The following is a 23082-nucleotide window of genomic DNA, read 5'->3' as shown; positions in this document are numbered from 1 at the left end:
TCAGAGAACTCTCATTTCAGCAGAGAGACAGGGATCTTCCTTAGACTCAACCCTCAGCCAGAAAGATGCAAAGCATGGCCCCGCCTGGCACAGTCTGTCTCTCGAAGAGTCTGCGTGGTGCAGATAAGCACTCTCTAAAGTCATAACCCCCGCTGGAAGTTTTACCTCTGCTCCTTCCTAGAGCAGGTAGAATGAACTGAAATAATCCATGTTTATGCAGCAGAACAAAACCATCAGGATTAATTTAAGTTACCCTGGTCTTCTGAATCAGCTGAGCGTATTTTTGAGGCTTCATGCTAGATGTATTAATGCGCTGGACTAGCGGAGCAGGCAGCTGGCTTCAGGCTGATAGAGACCATATGGATGGACTGAACACATGCTCAGACGTCCCTCTTACCAACCGACAGGGACACAGACATCTCCCATCAACACCATGCCCCTAGAGCACGGGGAAGCACATGATGAGGGGTTTGGGAATATGCCCAAATCTGTGTTCCCTCTGGGAGTGGCGGGATTTCCCCGGGACACATTTGGGAGTTCCAGCTATTCTCAAGACCCCATATACTCTGCAGCAAGACTGATCTTCATTCTGCAGCAAGACCTCGCACACACGGTACCCTTGCATGGCTCCAACTGGAGGATTTTAGGGAATTGACTATGAAAATGGATACTAGAGTCAAAACAGTATCCAATTATTTAATTCGATATTCATTTCCATTTTGGGGGCTATCCCATAGTTTGTGTGTTTCAATAAGCTGCTGAAAACAACAGTATTAGGAGACATTTTTGGGGGGGAAATTGGAGGTTTTAACACCTGACCTAGGGACAACCAGGGCTTTCTGGCTACTGATACCAGCAAGAGGCACTTGGGGCTTGCAAGACAAGCTCAGGTGCTGACGGCCATGGAGGCTGGAATGTGGATAACAGCAGTCCCAGATAACCTCTAACTCCTCAGGCTAGTCATCTGGGGGAGATTTTCAAATGCACAAATTCCCATTGCTAATCAATGGGAGTTGGGCACTTAGCTTCTATTTGTGCTTAAGAAAACTGCCCCCTTTCTCTGTGCCTCAGTTTCCCTTCTAAAACTGGGATGCTGATCATTCCTTTCTCCCACCCTTCATTGGTCTTGTTTATTTAGACTGCCAGGTCTACGGGACAGGAACAGTCTCCTACATTTATGCACAATGCCAAGGGCAGTCAGGCCATCATCTCCGTTTAGGCCACTAGATGCAACCATAATACAAACAAAATAGCGAATTCAATGTTAATTCGGAAAACTCTCTATGAAGAATTTCAATGTTGATTCCCTATAAAGATTAATTAGGCGAGCTATTGTTTCAGGCTCTCTGCAGACTCGGACAGTCATCACTGCTTCCGTTTACGCTCACTTGCTGTTGGAAAGTTTTCTTTACCAGAGTAAGGGCTAGAAATGTTTTGTTTTTCATTTATTGCAATGAATGATTGGATTGTACCACACAATCCTGCAGCAAGGGATAGATTAGTACATTTCACGCCTACAGAATCACCAAGTATATGAGATGCTGGTTGCACATCTGTTTACATAGGAAAGATGTTGGAAAGAAAATGCATTTATTTACATCAAAACTTCTTGGCTTCGAAGGGTTTGTTTACACAGCTGCTGGGAGGGTGCCACTTGCAGATACAGGCAGTCCCCGAGTTACGCGGATCCGACTTATGTTGGATCCGCAGTTACGAACAGGGATTTTCTCGCCCCGGAGGACTGGAGCGGCAGGACACCTGGTCCCGCCGCCCGCCTCCTCCAGGGCGAGAAAAGCTGCTCCCCGTCTCCCTGGTCTGCTGGGGGAGCCAGCAGACCAGGGAGACGGGGAGCAAAGTGGCGGCGGACCCGGGCCGGACCCGCGGCGCTTCCAGATCAGCTGGAAGCGCTGCAGGTCCAGCCAGGGTCCTCCGCAGCTTTGCTCAGCGTCTCCCTGGTCTGCAGACCAGGGAGACGCTGAGCAAAGCCTCGGAGGACCCGGGCCGGACCGCGGCGCTGATCTGGAAGTGCCGCGGTCCGGCCCGGGTCCTCCGCCGCTTTGGTCCGTGTCTCCCTGGTCTGCTGGGGGTGGGACGCAGCTAGTGCCCCCCCCCCCCCGGAAGACCAGGGAGACGTGGAGCAAAGCCCGGGGCCTGTAGTAGAGCAGGTGGGGCGCTGCCGGTTGGTCCCGCAGCACTGCTCCTTGGCGCTACTGGACCAACCCGGCAGCACCCTAGCTGCTCTGCCCCAGGAGTCCTGATTCAGCCGCTGGTGATCAGTTTCAGCAGCGGCTGAATCAGGACGCCTGGGGCAGAGCAGCTGGGGTGCTGCTGGGTTGGTCCAGTAGCGCCGAGGAGCGGCCACGCTACTGGACCAACCCAGCAGCACCCGAGCTGCTCTGCCCCAGGCGTCCCCAAGTCAGCCGCTGCTGAAACTGACCAGCGGCTGACTACAGGAAGCCCGAGGCAGAGTTGCTCTGCCCCGGGCTTCCTGGAATCAGCTGCTGATCAGTTTCAGCAGCAGCTGACTTGGGGACGCCTGGGGTTCTTAAGTTGAATCTCTATGTAAGTCAGAACTGGCATCCAGATTCAGCCGCTGTTGAAACTGATCAGTTTCAGCAGCGGCTGAATCTGGATGCCAGTTCCGACTTACATACAGATTCAACTTAAGAACAAACCTACAGTCCCTATCTTGTACGTAACCCGGGGATTGCCTGTACATCCAAGGTACCCAGCCAATGCCACTGTCCAGGATGCTGTGGCTAGACAGCTGTTTTTAGCACACTATCTAGCCCATCTGCCCACCTACATAGGGACCCACACTCCCAGGTGCTATGGGAACACATCCCAAAAAGGAAAAATGACAGTTTCTGGATTTCATCTGCAACGCACCCACCTTTATTTCCTCTCTGCTCCTGTTTTACTATTATTATTTCCAGTAGCAGTTACAAGCGTGCGAGGGCAATGCTTTCCAAACCAAACGATGCCAAGGATCCTGTACCAGCAAGCTCAATCTAAAAAGATTCTGTCATGCTTCCTCCCGAGATGTGACAATGGCTCGGACTGCAAAAAGCATCCACTTACGATATCACTGTTGTTTCTATGGAAACTGATTGAGATTATAAGCAAAAAATTGCATCTTCACTGCAGAGAGTCACGCAACAAGAAAAGTTTAGGAGACAGCTTTACTCCCACGCAAATATTCACCAGAAAATGTTTACATTTCTTTAGTGGGTATTGCTAATTATTACAAAGGAAATTGCTTCTCGCATAAATGTAATGTGCCTATTTTTCAAGTTTTGTGTAACTGAAATTCCCTTTTTATAATTTTTTCTTTTATAACAAATGTGGGTTTTTTTAATTAAATAATTTTACAGGCAGCAGGCTTTACAACAATAAAGAAATAATTTCCATAATGAGTCTTCCTGTAAAATGTAATCTGTTCCTGGGGATCACACAGAACTGGGAAGGCAGCCAGTTCTATGAATAAAAGGAGCAAGAGAGTGCATCACTGATCAGCTAGTCACAGAAGAAAAATCAAGGAAGTCAAATAGTGAGGTTAGGAATGTAGCAATTCAGGTGACTGGCATTGTGTTACAAGGTCAGCGAGAAAAACTGGCGATAGCAGCCCTGAGACAGAAAATCAAGCACCAAATAACCCTGCAGAGAATACTATATTCCAAAAGGAAATAGTGTACGCTCATTAAAACGGGAGTAATAAAATCAGAGGACTTGGATTTGGATCGGGATGTACTCTGCAGCATTTTGAAATGTCTGCAGCATTCAACTGTCAGATTTACGTATACTGATTAAAAGGGGAATTAAACTACTCAATACATGAAATTACAGTGGAACAAATCAATTCAGCTACAGAATCTATTTCTAAAAAAAGGCAAGAATATAGACTAAGCATGCAAATAAAAGAACTTACAAATCTGTTTGATACACTAGTCAAACAATGAAGTATGATCAAATTAAACTCCAGTATCCTGTACCCTACCAAGCTGATCAATGCACTTTTAGACAGCTTGGCTGGGGAAACTCCCTTTTCATTACGTTTTCCCAATTTTGTTACTCAAGCTAGGGATGTGAAAAGTTAACCGGGAAGGGCTAAAGAAGCCTCTGTCTGCAGTGGACCCAGGCTCTGGCCCTACCTCCGCGCGGGGAGGGGGGGGTGCTACTCCAGCCCACCAGCAAGTCCCTATTTCACATCCCTGTTACCCACTGATGAGGTGAAGACAAGCTCTAAGCAGAGTTAGACAGCACAAATGTTATGAAGTCACCAAGCAGACCACTGCTAACACCAGCAGAAGCAATGAAGAGAAATTTTAGATATAAAAATTAATGCAGACACAATGTCTTGGGAGGGTCTACTTTAAGTGCGTGTCTTTTCTGCTGTATGTCTCCTAGATAGGGCTGCTGCAAATCAGAGACAGCTGATCTTACCTGAGTCTGCCCTGGAGCTTTTTAAAAGGAAGCCCTCCCTGGGGGGAGAGAGGACATGGAGTGAGAGGAGACCAGAGCAGGCTAAGAAAGGTAAGGGCAACTTTGCCAGAGCTAGCCGGGCGGGAGGTGAGGGGCTCCAAACAGGGATTTCAGACCCACCTTTTCCTGGTAGCCTGAGAGCCCAGCTGAGAGCTGGAGAAGACTGTTCTGACAGCCCAGGCTGACCCCAGGGCACTGGCCCCAATGCCCTTTGTAGCTGAGGGACCAGAGCTTAAACCCTGCTAAAGGCTAATAGCGCAAGACTGAGACTGCCTGATGAAGGACCGAGCAGGCTGCTCGGACCCAAGAGTGGGGTCACTCTGCCACAACAGACATATTAATTATGCCCATTACTAGGGCTCACCAGCTGCAGAGTTTCACACGGTTCTGCACATGCGCAGGTGGTTCTGCACTGGCTCTTCCGGGTTGTAAGCTACTCGCCACGGGCAAGTAGATTACATTATTTGCCGAGCCCTGCACATTACAAAGACTCTACATAAAACACAGACCTTGCACTATATTCTAAGGCGCACACTGTAAGTAGCAACTCCGAGAGGGGTAGAATAGTACCAGAGAAAAGAGCTTTCCGCAGGGAGAATCTCTCTGAAATCTGATGTGTGAGGAAAATGGGGCTAGGAGCTGGGTGACTCTCAAAGTATCAGGATTCTCAGACACAAACACATAAAGGGATTTACTTTCTCCAAGTGTGTCCCTGACTTTCTAAACTCTTCTGCACATGTCAAAAAGCAAAAACAAAACTCTAAAAGCAAATAATCCAACTTAAAATCTGCCAAACTGCCTATATCTGGTTATTGCTCAGCTTCTCTGGTTAGAAATGCTTTATTTAGCTGGAAACATTTTATAGAACTAATAAAACGTTAGAAATTTTGAAATAGCTTGCATTCTTATGAAATGATCACAGCTGTGCTCCCTAATTCCACAGGAATGCTGCCTAGAGAGACATTTCCATAGAATGCCAATAAGCAACTGCTGTAAACACCCAGATGGCTAATTTTATCAAAGAACACAGAGGCTCTGGCTTACACGGCAAGCTCTACTTTTTATTGCTCACAACGACTGTGAAACACCCAGAAAAATGCCAAATTCCTGAAGTCGCAGAGAAGCATTATACAGCAATAACCACCCCGCCGGGTCTGTTCACACTTCCCTCAGAATATCCATTTGCACCAAACCTTCCTCATTTGCCACAGTGATGTTTCCAATTCCTTCAGTTGTATCTGAGTCTGGGAATCCAGAAATGGGTTTGTCCATGTCCTGGCGGCAAAACTACTACTAAGAGATCGTTACGGTTGGCTAAGAGGAGCCACCTCTTGGGTTTTCAATCACTTATTCTTTTGCACAGGTTGTTTTGTTTTGATTGCTGTGCCCCTTGATCTCAGCTACCACACTGAGCAAATCTTTGCTCTCCAGAGTCATGGTAGCACAAATCCAGTTGCCTCCATCTTCCTCTGAAGCCACACTGAGCTCTGCTAATCTGCCCTCTAATCTTTCTGTGAGAGTTTGGGTAGAGAACGCTGCAGAAAAAAGAGCTGCCTGGTCTGCACAAGACTTGGTTTCTCTAAGGGAAACACAAAGGAAGAATCTCTCCCATACATCAGGGCAGGGGTGGGGAACCTCAGGCTTAGGGGCCGGATGCAGCCCTCGGCTTGCCTGGATCCAGCCCCCGAGGCTCAGAGCCCCCTCCCAGCATTGGGGAGCCCATGCTGGTGCTCCAGCCCCAGGAGGCAGCATGGGGGCTGGAACACACAATCTACTAGGCTGGCCCCCTCTAGGCTCTGATGTGAGAGGTATGTGGGAGTGTCTTTCTGCTTCTCAGACACAGGCCACAGCGAAGGGTTTTTCTCCACTTCTCACTTGTATGTGGTCCCCGACTGATTTTTCTGAGAGTCAGTGGCTCCCCAACCCAATACAAGTCCCCCACCTTTGCATGAGGGATTCATTTTAAACCCCTGTTTTGGCTTTGAGCTATTTCCTGTGGTTTTTAATATAGTTCTGATTTTGTTAAGACCATGAATGGAATACTACTTCCATTTTATCCTTCGTGCCTTAGCAAAAAAGTTCCACTAGAGACCAAACCATATGCAAGAAGAAAACACAAAGTTTCTTCTGAAGGCAGGAAGGAGGGGAAGAGGAAAGTGAGCCTGGGGGGCAAACGGCACAAACACACACTGCTTGGTGGCCTAACAATAATTTGCAGGCTCCTGTATATTGGATACATTTTTTTATGATTAATCTTTATTTGATTTTCCAGAGCTAATATAGGCAGCACAGAGAAAACTGTCATAAAAGAAGAATTAAATTACATACTGTAAAACTGTGTCAGTCCCATGGGAATGAGTAGAGCGCAAGCCATTATTCAACAATACGGGATATGATGCCCGATGCATCTGAGCATTCACAGAACAACTGGTGGTCAGTTGTCCCTACGCTGCAGGGGCAAAAGGAGAGTGCGATGCCCGGGGGCTGTGGGAAGAATGGAAGCCGTGGGGTCACTACAGTTAGAGCCTCACCCAGTTTAGCTCTTATGCCCTTTCTGAGCAGCAGGCAAGGCGCACACGCTTACCACCAGGCAGACTCCCGGCTCAGAGGGGGAATATCTGTTGAGCTACACAAGATCAGTCCCCCAGGGAGCCAAAGACAAATGTAAAATTCAGCCAAGTTCTTCCTACACACACCTACAGTAACAGAGAGGAAATGACCACTCAAAAGTAATGACCAGCACCTAGACTTAACCTCATACCCTCTCACTCCGGCAGGAGACGTTATCCACCAGAAAGATCTACAGGGGTGAAAAGCTTGGTTTCTGCTCTTCCTTTTTAAAATCAGTCCTTCAATAATTCTCTTTGCTTGTGAATTACATCGAAATTACACAATCTCTGCTCTAATTACACAATAAGTCAGAGATACCAGACAACAAAGGACAGGACTGAGCACTTATTGATGGAATAAATATTTTCTTCTGTATATTAAGAAATCAAACTTAATAAAATGTTCTGTTTGCTCTGTCTCTTTGCCCACGTTGGCCTGAGACAGTAACAGTCAGCTCCAGGTGTCCAGACACGGAAGCTACGCTGAGCCGGCTGGCTGTCAAGGGAGGAGAGCTAAGTGCCACGCTGCGCGCCCATAAGGGAGAGCACCAGGGAAGGAACTCTGAATAATTTTAGAATTATGACAGGTGCGGAATTGTGCATCCTAATAAAATTGCTACAGGTTGTACCTCCCCAAACTGGGACTCTCTGGTCTGCAGCATCCATGGTCCAGGATAACCTTAACGGTACCTGGTGAGCAGCCCTACTAGGCCCCCATGCAAAACTGGCAGAGACCCCCGCCCTCCCGTGCAGCCCCTCCCTCCCACCACAGGCAGCAGATGTCTATTAAATGCTAAATGCTTCCCCCCCAACCTATATTTCCCTAATATGTTGTAGCATTAGAAAAAAGTGTGAAATCCTCAAATAAATGTGGTTAGATAAAACCCTGTTAATTTTAGATCAGTCCTCTAGCCATAAAACCCTTTGTTATGTCTAATCATTTAAGGCTTCAATTCTTAAGACTGGATGTGTTTTCTGCTTTACCTTGGGGTTAGTTCTCTGCTGAAGTCTCCTTTCTTCCCTCTCTCTCTGCAAACGTTCAAATTCTTCTCTAATTTCAGCCGGAGTTCTTCTCCTCTCCACAACCTGTGCACAAAGGAATTAACTGGCAACAGAACCTCCAGCCAACCATCGCAGATAATTTAATCACTACTGGAATTTAGAGAAAACTAGTGTTTTTCAGTCCCTCTTTAGAGACCATTCCCTTTCATGTCACAACAGGACTTTGTTTCTGTACTCCATTGCTACATCAAAGATACTGTCGTTTTTATTAATTACTTTATTTAGAGTTATAATTTATGCACCTGTTCCTGGCCCAAAGCACTTTTTACACAATTAAAAAACCATAATACAAACAACAAAATTCTGTCTAGTTAGAACCTGTATGTATTTCAGAGATCTGAGAAGCAAAATGTCTGAGGTAATCTCTTATCACACGATCTTCTGTGGTGAAAGAGGTAAGGAGTTCTTCATACGTGGGAAAGGTACTGGGCGACACAGCTAACTACAAGATGGAATAGATTGTTCTGCATTAGGAATTAACACATATTGAAAGAGGCCATTCAAGCTGAAATGGGCAGCTAACACTTCTGCCCTCCTAGAACAAAGGAGGGTTAGTGGAGGCCTCAAACACATATGGAAAACCAGCTACTGGGTAGTGACAGAGATGTAGCCATGTTAGTCTGGTGTAGCTGAAACAAAATACAGGACTATATAGCACTTTAAAGACTAACAAGATGGTTTATTAGATGATGAGCTTTCGTGGGCCAGACCCACTTCCTCAGATCAAATAATGGAAGAAAATAGTCACAACCATATATACCAAAGGATACAATTTAAAAAAAATGAACACACATGAAAAGGACAAATCACATTACAGAACAGAAGGGGGATGTGTGTTTGGGGGAAGGAAGGTGAATGCCAGTGAGTTAATGATATTAGAGGTGGGGAAGGGGAAATGTCTGCGAGTTAATAGTATTAGAGGTGATAATTGGGGAAGATATCTTCCCCAATTATCACCTCTAATACTATTAACTCGCAGACATTTCCCCTTCCCCACCTCTAATATCATTAACTCACTGGCATTCACCTTCCTTCCCACATCCCCCTTCTGTTCTGTAATGTGATTTGTCCTTTTCATGTGTGTTCATTTTTTTTAAATTGTATCCTTTGGTATATATGGCTGTGACTATTTTCTTCCATTATTTGATCTGAGGAAGCGGGTCTGGCCCACGAAAGCTCATCATCTAATAAACCATCTTGTTAGTCTTTAAAGTGCAGCTACTGGGTCTGAGCCTACAGACTCAAGAGGATGGTTATTTTCTACCTAACCATTTATAATGCTCCTGGCTCTGTGGTTTCTAGTTACTTTATGGCAACTGAGCAAAGCTTCAGATCTGAGGGACCCTCATATCCTCCCCATCCTTTTTAAAGATACTTTTGCAGTTGGGGAGTTTCTTCCCTTATTTCTCTCCCGTTCAAGTTTGTTGTGGCCTCAGCTCTCTCTAGCTGCAAATATCTGTATACTTCCAAACACAGCACACAGATAACCACAACGGTGCACTGCATCATACACAGCACCAACACCACAACACACTCAGGCCATGGAGTTATGCACACACTAGGTAGCAACGTAGGCCTCTCACTGCCTTGGGTGTGTGATGAGTTACAAGTGGATGGCATCACCTGATGTCATCAAGGTACCAGTTGCATGTGGTGTCCACCCCCCCCGCCCCACACGTACCAAGAGAGAGGTCACATAAAAGAGGTAAAAACACTGGGCAGCCTCATGTGCCACAAGGCACAAGAGCATCAGCTCTTTGGGGAAAGGTGTTTATTTTGTTCCTCTCACCACTTGCAGAATAAGCAACGAATTTGGCCTTCAGTCTCCAAGGAAGGAAAAATACAATGGAGTTATACAGCCAGAGATCCGCCCCCAGTAGCTGTCCCATTCTCTTTTAGGGTTGTACAGTGGCCAAAGTCTGAGGATAAACACTAAACCAGTGAAATGTTGTTTATGGACACACTACACTGGTTTAAACCTGATTGAGAATGGCTTCTCTGGCACCTCTTAAATAAACTGTGTTGGACAGATTTGTCCCAGCCACTCATAGAAGGGAAGATTTGGCTCCTAAAACCGAGACGAGGCATACAGAGCTAAGGCCAGAAAATAGCTTGCTCAGCATACAGTCATGGCTGTAAGTTTTCAGCTGCAAATTCCATGGACCTGAAACAAAAATACATTTCAGTGCACTGGTGGAGCAACAAATAGAGTCAATGATTTCACAGTAACCAGCCTGGAGTAAGCAACTGAGCCAGGCAGAAGCTAGTAAAGGGGAGGGAAAGGTGCAGATAAAGCCTCTTTCACAGCACTTTACAGCTGCCCACTGAGAAAAAAATCCTTAATCTCACAGACTAGCTGATTGTGAAAGCGTTTCAGATGAAAGACATTGTGCACGAGACTGAAAAGACAGTGATGACACATTTGTCTCAGAAAAATGTTGCTTTTGCACAATATCATCTTATTAGGGAACTCAATGTCAGATTTATTGTACTATGTAGCACTATAAAGACTAACAAGATGGTTTATAAGGTGATGAGCTTTCGTGGGACAGACCCACATGAAAGCTCATCACCTAATAAACCATCTTGTTAGTCTTTAAAGTGCTACATAGTCCTGTTTTTTGTTTCAGCTACACCAGACTAACACGGCTACATTTCTATCACAGATTTATTGTACGCTTTTCAAAAAAGAAGAAACCAGCATTACTTCAAAAATCCCTCATGGGGTTCTCAAAGAGAGCGGCAGAAATGACTCAACGAGCACCTTCACACACATAGTTTTGATACAAATATTTTAAATTAGGCTGGATTTAGTCCTTTTAGTGAGATACAAACCAAAGAGTTTCTCTTACCTCCCATCCTTCCATTTCCAGTCCTCTCTTCCCATATATGTCATAAATGGCTCTTGTCTGTGGATCACTAAGCACTGCAAATTAAAACCAAACATGCTCAGAGTAAAGAACTCAGTTTTCAGTCGTTCTTTCAAAATTCCAGCATCTGTATCAATGGCAAGTTAAAAATACAAACATACACAGATACTGCAGTCCTGCTGTAATTAGACACAGAAAGGGCCTTTCTCTGCTCCAGAAATGATTTTCACTTGCTCACAGGAAATCCCTAAACACTGGATTTCCATTTCTTTAAGTATAAAAATAAGGGACAGAAACTGTGAGAGATTCAGACTAATATCATCTGCAGTGTTTAAATCACAGAAGCAGTATTTTTTAAGGCACACACCTTTTAGCTATCATCCATGGGAGCATCTCTTTCATCAGGTAAGCACATGACATGATGGTGTAGACGGAGCTTGGTCCTGCCTTGAGGGCGGGGGGGCTGGACTCGATGACCTCTCGAGGTCCCTTCCAGTCCTATGATTCTATGATTCTATGCAGGCACTGAATCTCAATGCACAGAGCTTTAGGATTTGGCTTGTCTAAAAGGTTTATAAAATACAGGTTGAACCTCTCTAGTCCAGAACTCTGGTCCAGAAACAGCTGTTGCCTGGAATGATTTGCGTTAGCCAGATGTCCACTTTTCATGCGAGACGCCAGGTTTCCCGTGGTTCCATAAAGTTTATTTACAGCCCCCAGTCCTGGCTCTCAGTGTTCTGTGCTGTTACTTAGCTGTTAATTTACCCCTAAATGTCCTCTAACAGCCCAGTAAGCAGTGGAAGGGTTGGTAACACTGCTAGACAAAACTGACATCCCGTGGTCTGGAAAATCCTTTAGTTCAGAACTGGTCCAGTCCCAAGGGTGCCAAACTAGAGACATCCAACCTGTACTGTGAAACATAAATACTCCCAATCCCAAGAGAGCAAAAGCAAATCGCTGACATTAGGACAGTAATTTTCCCAGCAGTGACCACCTCCCTGAAGAAAAACCTGAGGACACCTGCACCCTGCTCATCTGGCAAGGCAACAGTAAGAGGAACTAACTGCTAATAAAAAGCACAAGACTTGTCGCAGCCACTTGGATGAGGTAGGACTGAAATACTGCGAACAGACAAATACAGCTACTCGGTGCATACACCTATAGTTCTGTGATAGCTGATTTTACAACCAACCTGCCCTCTACTTCAGCAACGAGCCTAGAAGCAGAATTTTGGTGCAATTACACAAATAAGGCAGAGGGTATTTTCACTATCATTGAACTGCGGCAACAGAATTTACAAAATTCCATTCAGAATAGAGCTGCAGCAAAAACAACAACATTAGGCATTAGAGTTTTGATTTTTAAAAGTCAGTCCAGACACACTTTTAGGGTTTATTGATCTCCTCTGGGGACAGAAAATATAGCATGTTCTCAGCCACAAAGCTACTTCCTAAGGAAGCTAAAGCCTATTTGTCCGGTCTCCACTAGGGCTGTAAGCGACTAGCTGACTATCCGATAAGCTTTTGCCTATCGGATAGTGGACTAATTCCTCGACTAGTCACTTCCCTGCTGTTGCTGCCTCTAGCAGAGACAGCAAGGGGAGGGGGAGCAGGAGCTGGGGGAACTGACTTAAAAGTCGGTTCCCCTCCAGCACCGTCTCCACAGGGGGTAGGGAAATAGCAGGGACCAGCTGATTCCCGACTCGCGCCCAGTCCCAGACAGACTCTGCGACTCTTAATACATTTAAAAATCAGAAGCACAGCTGGGAGGGGGGTGGCGCGGAAGGGGGAAGGACATGCAGCACGAGCCAAAAATCAGCTGTCTGGGCTCACACTGGATTTCCCCCTGCTGCGCTTCAGCTTTTTAAATGTATTAAGAGCCCTGCTGGCTCTTAATACATTTAAAAGGCAGAGCCGTAGCGGGGTTAGCTGCCGGGAGCAACAGTTAACCCCGCTGCAGTTCCCCTGCTCATCGACTAGTCGATGGAAAATCCATTGATTAGCCAATTAGTTGATTAAACTATATTTAATACCCCTAGTCTACACACCCAATAACTCCAAAAGAAAATTAGGGGGCTACCTTCAACTTCTCAGCAAAGATTTAATAGCACAGGCAGGGTTGTTGTAAGGTCCCATATTATTGAGAATTCATTACTTTCACAAAATACATCTCGATGCATTTGCGTAATTCTGAATATTTTGGATTCTTTTTTCACAGAAAAGGACAATGATACTTGCTACAGAAAGCCTTTAAGTAGACACGATTTCCATCTTAAAGGCCTTGTTTTTCCAGAAAAACTGTAGCATTCCCTTAAAAGTTTTTTTGGGGGGAGAACTGACAGATTCATTTGGCCTTTGCTCCAAGTTCACTTTTTTGCCATAGAATTTCTTGGAACTCCCATTTGTTTTCATTTTTCCATTTACAGGCAGTCCCCGGGTTACGTACAAGATAGGGACTGTAGGTTTGTTCTTAAGTTGAATCTGTATGTAAGTCGGAACTGGCGTCCAGATTCAGCCGCTGCTGAAACTGACCGCCAGTTCTGACTTACATACAGATTCAACTTAAGAACCCCAACCGTCCCCAAGTCAGCTGCTGCTGAAACTGATCAGCAGCTGATTCCAGAAACCCTGGGGTACAGCAACTCTGCCTTGGGCTTCCTGTAGTCAGCGCTGGTCAGTTTCAGCAGCGGCTGACTTGGGGACGCCTGGGGCAGAGCAGCTGGGGTGCTGCTGGGTTGCTCCAGTAGCACCGCTCCTCGGCGCTACTGGACCAACCCAGCAGCACCCCAGCTGCTCTGCCCCAGACGTCCTGATTCAGCCACTGCTGAAACTGACCAGCAGCGGCTGAATCAGGACCTGGGGCAGAGCAGCTGGGGTGCTGCCGGGTTGGTCCAGTAGTGCCCAGAGCGGCGCTGCAGGACCAATCGGCAGCGCCCCAGCTGCTCTGCCCCAGGGTCCAAAACAAAAGCCTGGTCTGCTGGGGGAGGGGGGGGGCACACTAGCTGCGCCCCCCCCCCCCCCCCAGCAGACCAGGGACACGGGAGCAGAGCCGCAGCGGCAGCGGGGTGCCGCGCCTCTGAGGCTTTGCTCTAGCAAAGTCTCAGAGGCACGGGACCCCGCCGCGGCTGCGGCTTCAGTCCCGGTGCCTGTGGTCTGCTGGGGACGGTCTCCAGCAGACCAGGGGCACCGAAGCAGCTTACGAACGGGGCTCTCTCGCCCCAGAGCTCGCATGTAGCAATCCGCCACCTCGACCTCCGGGGCGAGAGAGCCCCGTTCGTAAGTGCGGATCTGACGTAAGTCGGATCCGCGTAAGTCGGGGACTGCCTGTATAAAATCATACCATTTGGCTTCCTTCTTTCCACTTGCTATACCACATCGACCCGGTTCCATGTGGTTCTCTGCCTGCTACTCCACCTATGACTGCTGTGCCAATCTGGGCCAAGCAGAAGTCATAACATTTATACTAAGCCATGAACACCTTGCCAAATGCCATTTGAAAAGACGAATCTCTCTTATCATTTAAGTGAAAAAGCATATATGTGACTGCAAACTCCCGCAAAACTCCTCCCAACAACCATCCCAGTAATAGGGACAAAATATGAACAAACAACAAACAAATCTTGAAAAAATGTTTGTAATCTGTGAACTCCCCTGGCACCAATGTAGCCATTACAGGAAACCCTCCCCAATCGTGGTGGATGCGTTCTCGCATCCACCACGAATGGTAAAATTCATAAACACTGGGGGGTCGGGTCGCAGCTTGACACCCCCCTTCAGTAATCTGCCTGTGGCTTCCCAACTTAACACGGGGAATTCACTGCAGCTGCCAAGAGCCATAGAGAACTGTGGGCTGAGAACCGCTGTGAGTTCACTGTGGCTCCAGACCCCGCTACCCGACTCCACGCTAGGAGACCTCGCAAATATGTAGAACCACGAACAGCGATTCCGTAAACCGAGAGGGTTTCCGGTACAAAAGCTCTCTAATTCATGCCACGCTTCAGAGAACAGTTCTACCCTTGGCTAAGATTTCAGATGCCTTGTTTTGGATCTTGTGAAGCTAAGGGGAGCAGCTAGGTTTTCAAAAACAACAGGCTTATAATGGAAAATTAGCTTCCACCTGAACGATGGAGAAATCAGGGAGCTAGTCACCTATCCTCGGTAGTTACTATTTTCCATAATTCCCCCAAAAGACTAACAGATGTAGTTGGCCATGGGTTTTAATTTTTGCAATGCCCAGCCGTGTCTGTAAAGCCATTTGGTGCTGAATAAGCAACAGTTTATGTTTAGGTTTCAACACGTAAGTGAGAGAGAGAGAGCGCGCGCGCACGCGAGGAAATGTAAAGAGAAAATTGACCTGTTTACAGCAGAATGTCAGCACTCTCTGAATTTCCAGAACATTTAAAATATAATTCTTTTTTTTAAATAGACGGTTCTGAGTTTCTCTGTCACCACCCACTGAAGCCTTGAATAATTTTTTTCTTCTTTTAACTGAGAATTTTCATATATGTTCAGACCTAATTAAAGGTGATTTAAACAATTCCACCCATGTTCAAATCTAATAGGCAGAAAGAAATGCTGACCATTCAGAAAACAGAATTGAAATTTCTTCAGCAAATTCGTTGGGATTTAATAAGGAATAATTTATTTGCTGTTTTGTTTTAACTTCCCTCTGGGCTAAATCACTGAGTGTCAAGTTTGCTGCTGCAGCAGTTTTACTACAGAACAATCCTACTAGTTCCTAATTCACTTACATTTCATTTACTTCTTCCCAAATCTCCAAATGTTGCAAGCTAACGATCAATAATTCAGACACCTACAAGACTACATCAGCCAAGCCTAGATAATCTGAGGGAAACCATTTCAAATCAAATCTGTTGCTGAAATGAATTCAGTACATCCGCCCCCCACTAGAAATCCAAAACTGGTAAAATTAAATTTGCCTCAGCTATGCAGATTCATCACCCAGCACATTCTAGCTGCCTCACTAGCCACTAAAATCTCATTTTTAGTTAAACCAGTAAATCAAGCTAGAAAACTAGACTGTATTTGTGGTATGAAAAGTCTTCATTTTAGGAGATAAATCTTCCCTTTCACTGTCCCCTGACCTGTTCCACTTCCCTTCTGGCTGGGAGGGGAACCCAGGCCTGACCTCTATCCTGGATCTGAGCCCAGGAACAGAACAACAAAGAGTCAAGGTCTGCACAGTCCTAACTCTTACTGCCAGACCTGTGTGCTACTCGCCTTGTGTCACCCTGACAGTGACCGCAGCCCCTTCTGCTCTCCACTGCTGGGCTTTGTTCAGCCCTTGCTGTTCCCGTCCAGCTAAGCGTCCTCTTTAACTGTCCTCATTGCGCCCGAGCTCCTCATCTAGGCACAGCTGAGGTAGTAAAAAGTGCACAAAGCCACCTGCATCCTTCAGGCCTTACGTGGTGAGCACACTCCCGTACACTCACTTACACCACTGACAGCTTGGAAAACCAACAGTACTTACCGGACAGGACGTTAAATTCATTCTTTGTTAACACGCGTGGAGTTCCCTGGGAGGAGGAGACATTACATACAAAGTACTCTTGCTATGTCGCCCTTAACTAGGCCTTCAAATGTGGGGAAGCTTCACTAAAGAAAGAAGTGAAGACCATGGGGATAAAGCTACACTGCGGTTGGCACCATGCTTCCCAGAGCGGCAGACAGACGCGTCCTACTGCGCAAACTAGCTCTCTGAACATAGCAGTGGCTGTGGCAGTCAGGCGGCAACTTGAGCTAATCACCTGACGCCCTGGAAACACATTCAGGTCCACAGCTACCCTAGCCACTGCCCACGCTGCCATATAGTTAGAGTGTGAGTGTGAGCAGCCCTGGGGAGCATTTCTCTCCCCATGCTGAGAATGCACAGAGTGGGTGACGGGGAATGGAAACTCGGGACCCTTCCGTAAAAAGAAAAACTCAAGTTGCCTTTCAGTCTGAAGTTGCTGAGCACTGGTCTCTGTTCAAGGTGAATTTTTCTGAAAAGTTTAAACAAAACTAGAGACTGAAAAATGTCGAGCTGCAAGAATATTCTTGTATTGTAATAACTTATTTATTCATTTTAACAACTCTAATGGCCAACATGGCTTGGGACTGAAAGCTGATATTTGACCCGGAAACAACATTTTTTCTAATTACAAGTTCTTCTGTTAGAGTGAAAATTTATTTTGATTTGACCAAGGAAAGGCAAGTTCAAACTCACACATGCACAGTTGGCATGGAACTTTCTCACTAAACTCATATAGAACAGAGACTGGAATCCTGCATAGTGAAAAAAATGAGTGGAGATACACAATGAATGAGGTAAGGACTCCATCTTCTTCCAAGGCTTTATCTACACTTAAACACTGAAAGTGCTCTGTAGTGGTACTTTAAACCGAAAGCATGGCCACCCACACGCACCAGGAGACAGATCTCCCAGCACGCTATGTAACCATCATCACAAAGGGATGGCTAACAGCTAACCCTAATCTGTAGTATGATGTACAAAAACCATTGACTGCATACTTCTCATGTAAGCTTTTCACAGTTTTTCATACAATGTGATTTTCAGAAAGTCCAGCCTACATTAGGTAATGCACAGAGTAAGAAGCTGGTAAAGATGTGTGTTTATATTATATTTACGAAATAGATCCTGCTTAGTTATAGCTGGCAATCTAGACAGGTAAAAAGTCATTAAAATAAATTGTAATAAGATTACAAAAAGACAGACCCTAATTGGATCCCAGAGTAGAATGCAACTCTTGGTCTTCCAGCATACTCATTTTCCATCCACTGGAAAACAAAGTATTCGTTTTTCAAAACACCAAATGAAAACAAAACTAACCATCACATGTAAAAAAGCTTCAGAAGGGGAGCTGAGTTAGTCTAACAGGAAAAAGTTAAACAACCAACAGTCTAGTCGCACCTTAAAGACTAACAAAACATGTAGATAGTATCTTGAGCTTCCGTGGGCAAAGCCCACTTCTTCACCTGAAGAAGTGGGTTTTGCCCACGAAAGCTCATGATACCACCTACATCAAATGTAAAGAGCACAAAGGAATCTCTCTCTCACTATTCAGATTCCACAACTGATTTACCAGAAAATCCAGCATCTACTAGGACCGTGGTCACCACCAACCCGACGATCGCGACTGACTAGTCGATCCTGGGGGCTCAACCAGTCAATCGTGAGGCTTTCAGGAGGGCCCCCCCCCGCTGTCCCCCACCGCCAAGATGAACACTGTGCTGACGCTACCTCCAGGGACAACGAGTTTCCTGTGGGGTGGGAGGAAGTTCTGCAGCTGCGCACCAGATCCCGGAAGTGTGCAGGCTGCTCCTCCCCCAGCTGCCCGCAAACAGCCAGCGCGGTACCTAAAACACCAGTCCATCACGCACTGGGGACTTTGTTCCCCTGCTATCTTCCTGTGCATGGGGGAAGGAGGGAGGGAGTGGGAGTCTGGGACTGCACCAGCTCCAACTGCTCAGGCAGCCGCGCGCTGCCATGGGGAGCGGAGAAGCAAGGCGCGCGCTGTCCGAGTAGTTGGAGCTGGCGTGGTCCAGGACTCCCCCTTCCCAAGCTCAGGAAGGCAGCAGACACATGATGGACCAGCGTTTCAGGTACCGTGCCACTGCTTGGAGGTCGGGGGAGCAGCCCGCGCACTTCCTGGACCTTGGCGCGCAGCTGCAGGATCCCCAGTTACCAGTCCCTGTCCCCTCCCCCCACCTAGACCCCCACAAGTACCCTGTCCTCTGCCCCACCACCCACCAGCACCCTGCCACAGGCCACTGCCCCGGCACCCACCGGCATCCTGTCCCCTGCCACAGCATCCTGTCCCCTGCCCCTGGGGGCAACAAGCCCCCAATTGGGGCCAAGCCCTCATCTGGCCACAGAATCATAACATTCCTGTACCCCCCACCCTGACCCCAAATCTGAGTCTATCATACACTGGAACCCCCTATCCTGAGCCTCTCACACCCCCAAACTCCTGCATCCCCACATCCTCAGTCTTCTGCCACAACACTCCTGCACCATTCACACACTGCAAATCTGTGGCCTGAGCTCATCATACTCCCAACCTCCCTGCCCTGAGCCTCTCACACACTCCAACCCAAACTCCTGCACCCTCATAGCCACAAGCCTGTGGTTTGCTCAGTACCCCAACCCTCCACCTGAGCCCAACACTCCCCAGCCTGAGCCTGCATTCCCTTCTCCACCTCCTCCTGTATCCAAATTCCCTCCCAGAGCTTGCACCTCTCACCCCTTCCCACACCCAAATCCCTCATTCCCACCCCAGAGCCCGCACCTCCTGTCTCAACCCAGTGAGGGTACAGCTAGACTGCAGGAGTTTTTCTGGCAAACATGCTCTTTTGACAGCCTGTGTATTCCTCATTCCACAAGGAATAAAGGGGCTTCCAAAAGAAGGTTTTTTTTCCCCACACATTTGGCCCAAACTAGATGGAAGAGATTTTTCTGACATTTGGCCCAACAGAAGGATTGAAAAAAGCAGCAGTGTAGCCGTACCGTGAGAGTGTATAAGGGCTGGAGATAGCAAGTGATGGAGAGAAGGGGGAACAGAGAGGGCAGGGCCTCAAGGAACGGGTGGGGTCTTGGGGAAGGTATGGGGGGTAGATCTTGGCTTGTCCTAACATTTAAAAAGTGATCTTGGGTATAAAAAAGTTGGAGATCACTGTACTAGGAGAACTGTCACTACAAACCTAAGAGTTCCACTGACCTTCATAAGCCTGGTGTACAAGGTTAAATAGTTGTTCAGCTTGTGTTTTGAGCTCTGGGTCTCTGTGCTTGTCAGGATGGTACAACATACATAGTCGGCGATAAGCAGCTTTCAGCTCTTCCTGAGAGGCCTGTGAAAAGGAACAAAATTCAAACACAGCACAGTCAACATCATTGTTATCAGAATCAGCCCTGAAACAAAACCTCATCAGACACATCACAGACCGTTTAGTATATTAAGTACCAAGTATAAGAAAGTTATACTGTAATATTTAAATAAAGCACCAATTTTGATGTGATACGTTTTCCAATGTTATCACAACAGTACCAGCTTACAAACCTGAGTGGAAAAGCAGGAGCCAGTTACAAAATGCCTTACCTTTGTGCACATATATTATTTTAATTAGACCAAGACAGTATGTTCCCATTTCAGTGTTGTGTGACATAGAATGGCTAAAGCAAACTCTGAAGAAATAGTATAAAACCTCAGGGTTTCACACCAGACCCCGAAAGTGTTCCCTGTAAGCTGGGCACTCGTGCAACTGCTCAGGAGAAAGTCAAATGCTGCCCAGCAGATTAGCAGAGTTCTTACAGCTAGATTAGTGTTTATAATGATGGTGCACAGGCACACGTCTCAGTGCATATAAAAACAATATTCCACACATGGATGGAAAAGATTAGAGGGATTTTCTGCTGTACATTAATCCCAAAACTTCAAAAACTGCACATTCAAAATTCTGCAACAACAAAGGTCAGACAGTTAAGCATAAAATTCCACAAACATACCTCTCTGCTACAGACTGTGATACTAGCTTTCCCAAGTAGCAAGAACACTCCACTCTTATCTCAAAGGCATATAACCCTCTCTAGACAGACAGACTACTTTGGCAATCTGAAGGACAAATGATAATATTCCATTAAATTCATGAAGAAAAATGTGTCTCATTACTGCATCCACACTAGATTGTTTATATACAACAACATTTGGTGGAGTCAGATTTTGGATGGCTCTTTAAGAATCGATTGAGTAACAAAACATTCCTGCCTCTCTGTCATCCTCCCCCAAAACCTCCTCCCAGCAATCTCATTGTGGAGGCTGTGAACCCTACAGAGCCCCTCTAGCTATTCTCTCACCTTCTCTTCCCTGAAGTAATCCTTACATTTAAACACTGCTCTGGACTTTTAAGGTTATGCATAGCTGGCATTAATTTAGCCACAACACACACTTACACAAATGAGCAACTCTGAGACTGAGGCTGGCACATGAAACTCATGAAATTTCAGACAACTAAGTCCTGGCCAGTTCTAAAGTTAAGATGGGAAGGGTGAATTATCCACACAGAATAGCAGGAGGCAGAAGGCCAGCTCTCTGGGCTGAGTGGTAGCCTCAGAGTGCAGCTGCTGTAATAGCATCACAGGCATTACTTGGGTTTTAGTAACTGATCACCCTTCTCCTAGAACAAAGGCTCAAAGAGGTCAGATGCTAAAAGAGAACAAAAAGTAACATGTGAATAAAGGGTCTTCAAGAAAAATCATTCCTTCTATAGTACCCATTAAAGGCATTTATTTAAGTAAGTGCCTTTCAATGGCTGAAGTTTGCATAGCTATTTACCTCAGAAACCAATGTGTCACAGCATTTTGTGCTTCAACCTAATCCCCCTTTTCAAGTCAGAAGTGATCAAAAGAAAACGAAGTCGGGCTCTGACAACAGTGTTCAATATGCAAAACTGGACTCAATCCATTTTTGTGAGCAGTTTAGAACTACTTATTTCTTCTGCAGATTTGTCTATTTCACATTAAATGTGTTCCCATCAGATAGCAGAAGGGTGCTCTTCCAGACTTGCCCTGGCCAATGTAGCAAGAGAGCAGTGATTTTCCCTTCTGCTATCTCCTTTTGCTTTCTTGGTTATTAAAATTAAACTAGATGAGATGGGAGTGGAATATCCAATTCGAGTATGACCTTTTTTAATCAAATTAATGATATAGATGACTTACTCTGCTATTGATTAATAAAAATGAGCAGTTTCATTTTTCATAAATACCATTCTCAATAAAATGTTATATTGGGCCTTTCATCATAAGTGAATAGCTAAGGTCACTGGTTCAATATTTCATGAATGAGAACTTATTGGACTACAGAACTCAGAAAAATACTGACAACATTTCAAATCACAGCTTAGACTCCCTGTTCCCCTCAAGACATGAGCAGTCCCAGACTGAGCAAGTCAAGGCTCCCCTCCCAGCTGTCTGCCCTGTTCCCAGGGTGCCAGCCCTAGCCACTAGGCTCCACTCCCAGCCCCAGCCAGGGCTGCACTGCCCGTGACGCCAGCCCTGCTGCCCTCAGACCTGCCTGGGCTGCAGTCCTGACCCCGGCTGACTGAGGCTCTGGTCCAGCAATATCTGTGGTCTGGATGTTGCCAGAGCAGACTATCCTAGTTTTCCGAGGTTCGATCTGTATGAGATACACTAATAATGATGTTTCAAGTTACCTTCTTAGGAATAAAACACCAAGCAAAATTCAGAGGCCCATTATCTCCCTCTATTTGGGAATTAAACAAACAGATTCATTTAATGTCTCAACAATCCAGTTACAACTTTTATAGGGGCTAAATCTATTAGGGTATGTCTACACTGCCACCCTAGTTCGAACTAGGGTGGCTAATGTAGGCATTCGAAGTTGCAAATGAAGCCCGGGATTTAAATATCCCGGGCTTCATTTGCATCTTGCCGGGCGCCGCCATTTTTAAATCCCCATTAGTGCGGACTCCGTGCCCACGGCTACACGCGGCATGGAGTAGGTAGTTCGAATTAGGCTCTCTAATTCGAACTACTGGTACACCTTGTTCCACGAGATATACCAGTAGTTCGAATTAGAGAGCCTAATTCGAACTACCTACTCCGTGCCACGTGTAGCCGCGGGCACGGAGTCCGCACTAACGGGGATTTAAAAATGGCGGCGCCCAGCAAGATATTTAAATCCCGGGCTTCATTTACAACTTCGAATGCCTACATTAGCCACCCTAGTTCGAACTAGGGGGCAGTGTAGATATACCCTTATAGATCAAATGTTGGTGTACCTGAGAATTGCTAGCGAATGCGTTTTGTCTCCTCATCAGGACTGTGAAGTTCAGGGACCATCCATAACTTATTTTCAGATCAAGTGCTGTACCAAATTAAATTGAGTTTATGGCACAGAAGCACAAATTTGTTTCATCCCCAAACAGCCCACGAGTAAAACACGTGTGCTTTGATTTTCAAAAATAATTAAAAACAATCTCTTTCAACATGCATTCCTTTGGCTCACTCTCTAGCCCAGTTTCATA

At 46.1% G+C, this 23082-nt stretch overlaps 1 protein-coding gene across 1 annotated transcript in view; it reads right to left on the bottom strand.

Annotated features, from left to right (window-relative positions):
- DNAJC11 (DnaJ heat shock protein family (Hsp40) member C11) overlaps window positions 1–23082 on the bottom strand; it is a 64794-nt gene that overhangs the window by 32408 nt on the left and 9304 nt on the right. The window contains exons 2-4 of the mRNA XM_075906136.2: window positions 19761–19890; window positions 11006–11079; window positions 8076–8177 (exon numbers count right to left, since the gene is read on the bottom strand). Coding sequence (XP_075762251.1) covers window positions 8076–8177; window positions 11006–11079; window positions 19761–19890 — 306 coding nt within the window. The remainder of the gene's footprint in view (window positions 1–8075; window positions 8178–11005; window positions 11080–19760; window positions 19891–23082) is intronic.

This window comes from Pelodiscus sinensis, chromosome 24 (assembly GCF_052426305.1).
Source record: "Pelodiscus sinensis isolate ZL-2025 chromosome 24, ASM5242630v1, whole genome shotgun sequence".
NCBI classification, from domain to species: Eukaryota; Metazoa; Chordata; order Testudines; family Trionychidae; genus Pelodiscus; species Pelodiscus sinensis.
The sequence above is the reverse complement of the archived record's forward strand: the minus strand, read 5'-3'. Positions and strand labels throughout refer to the sequence as shown.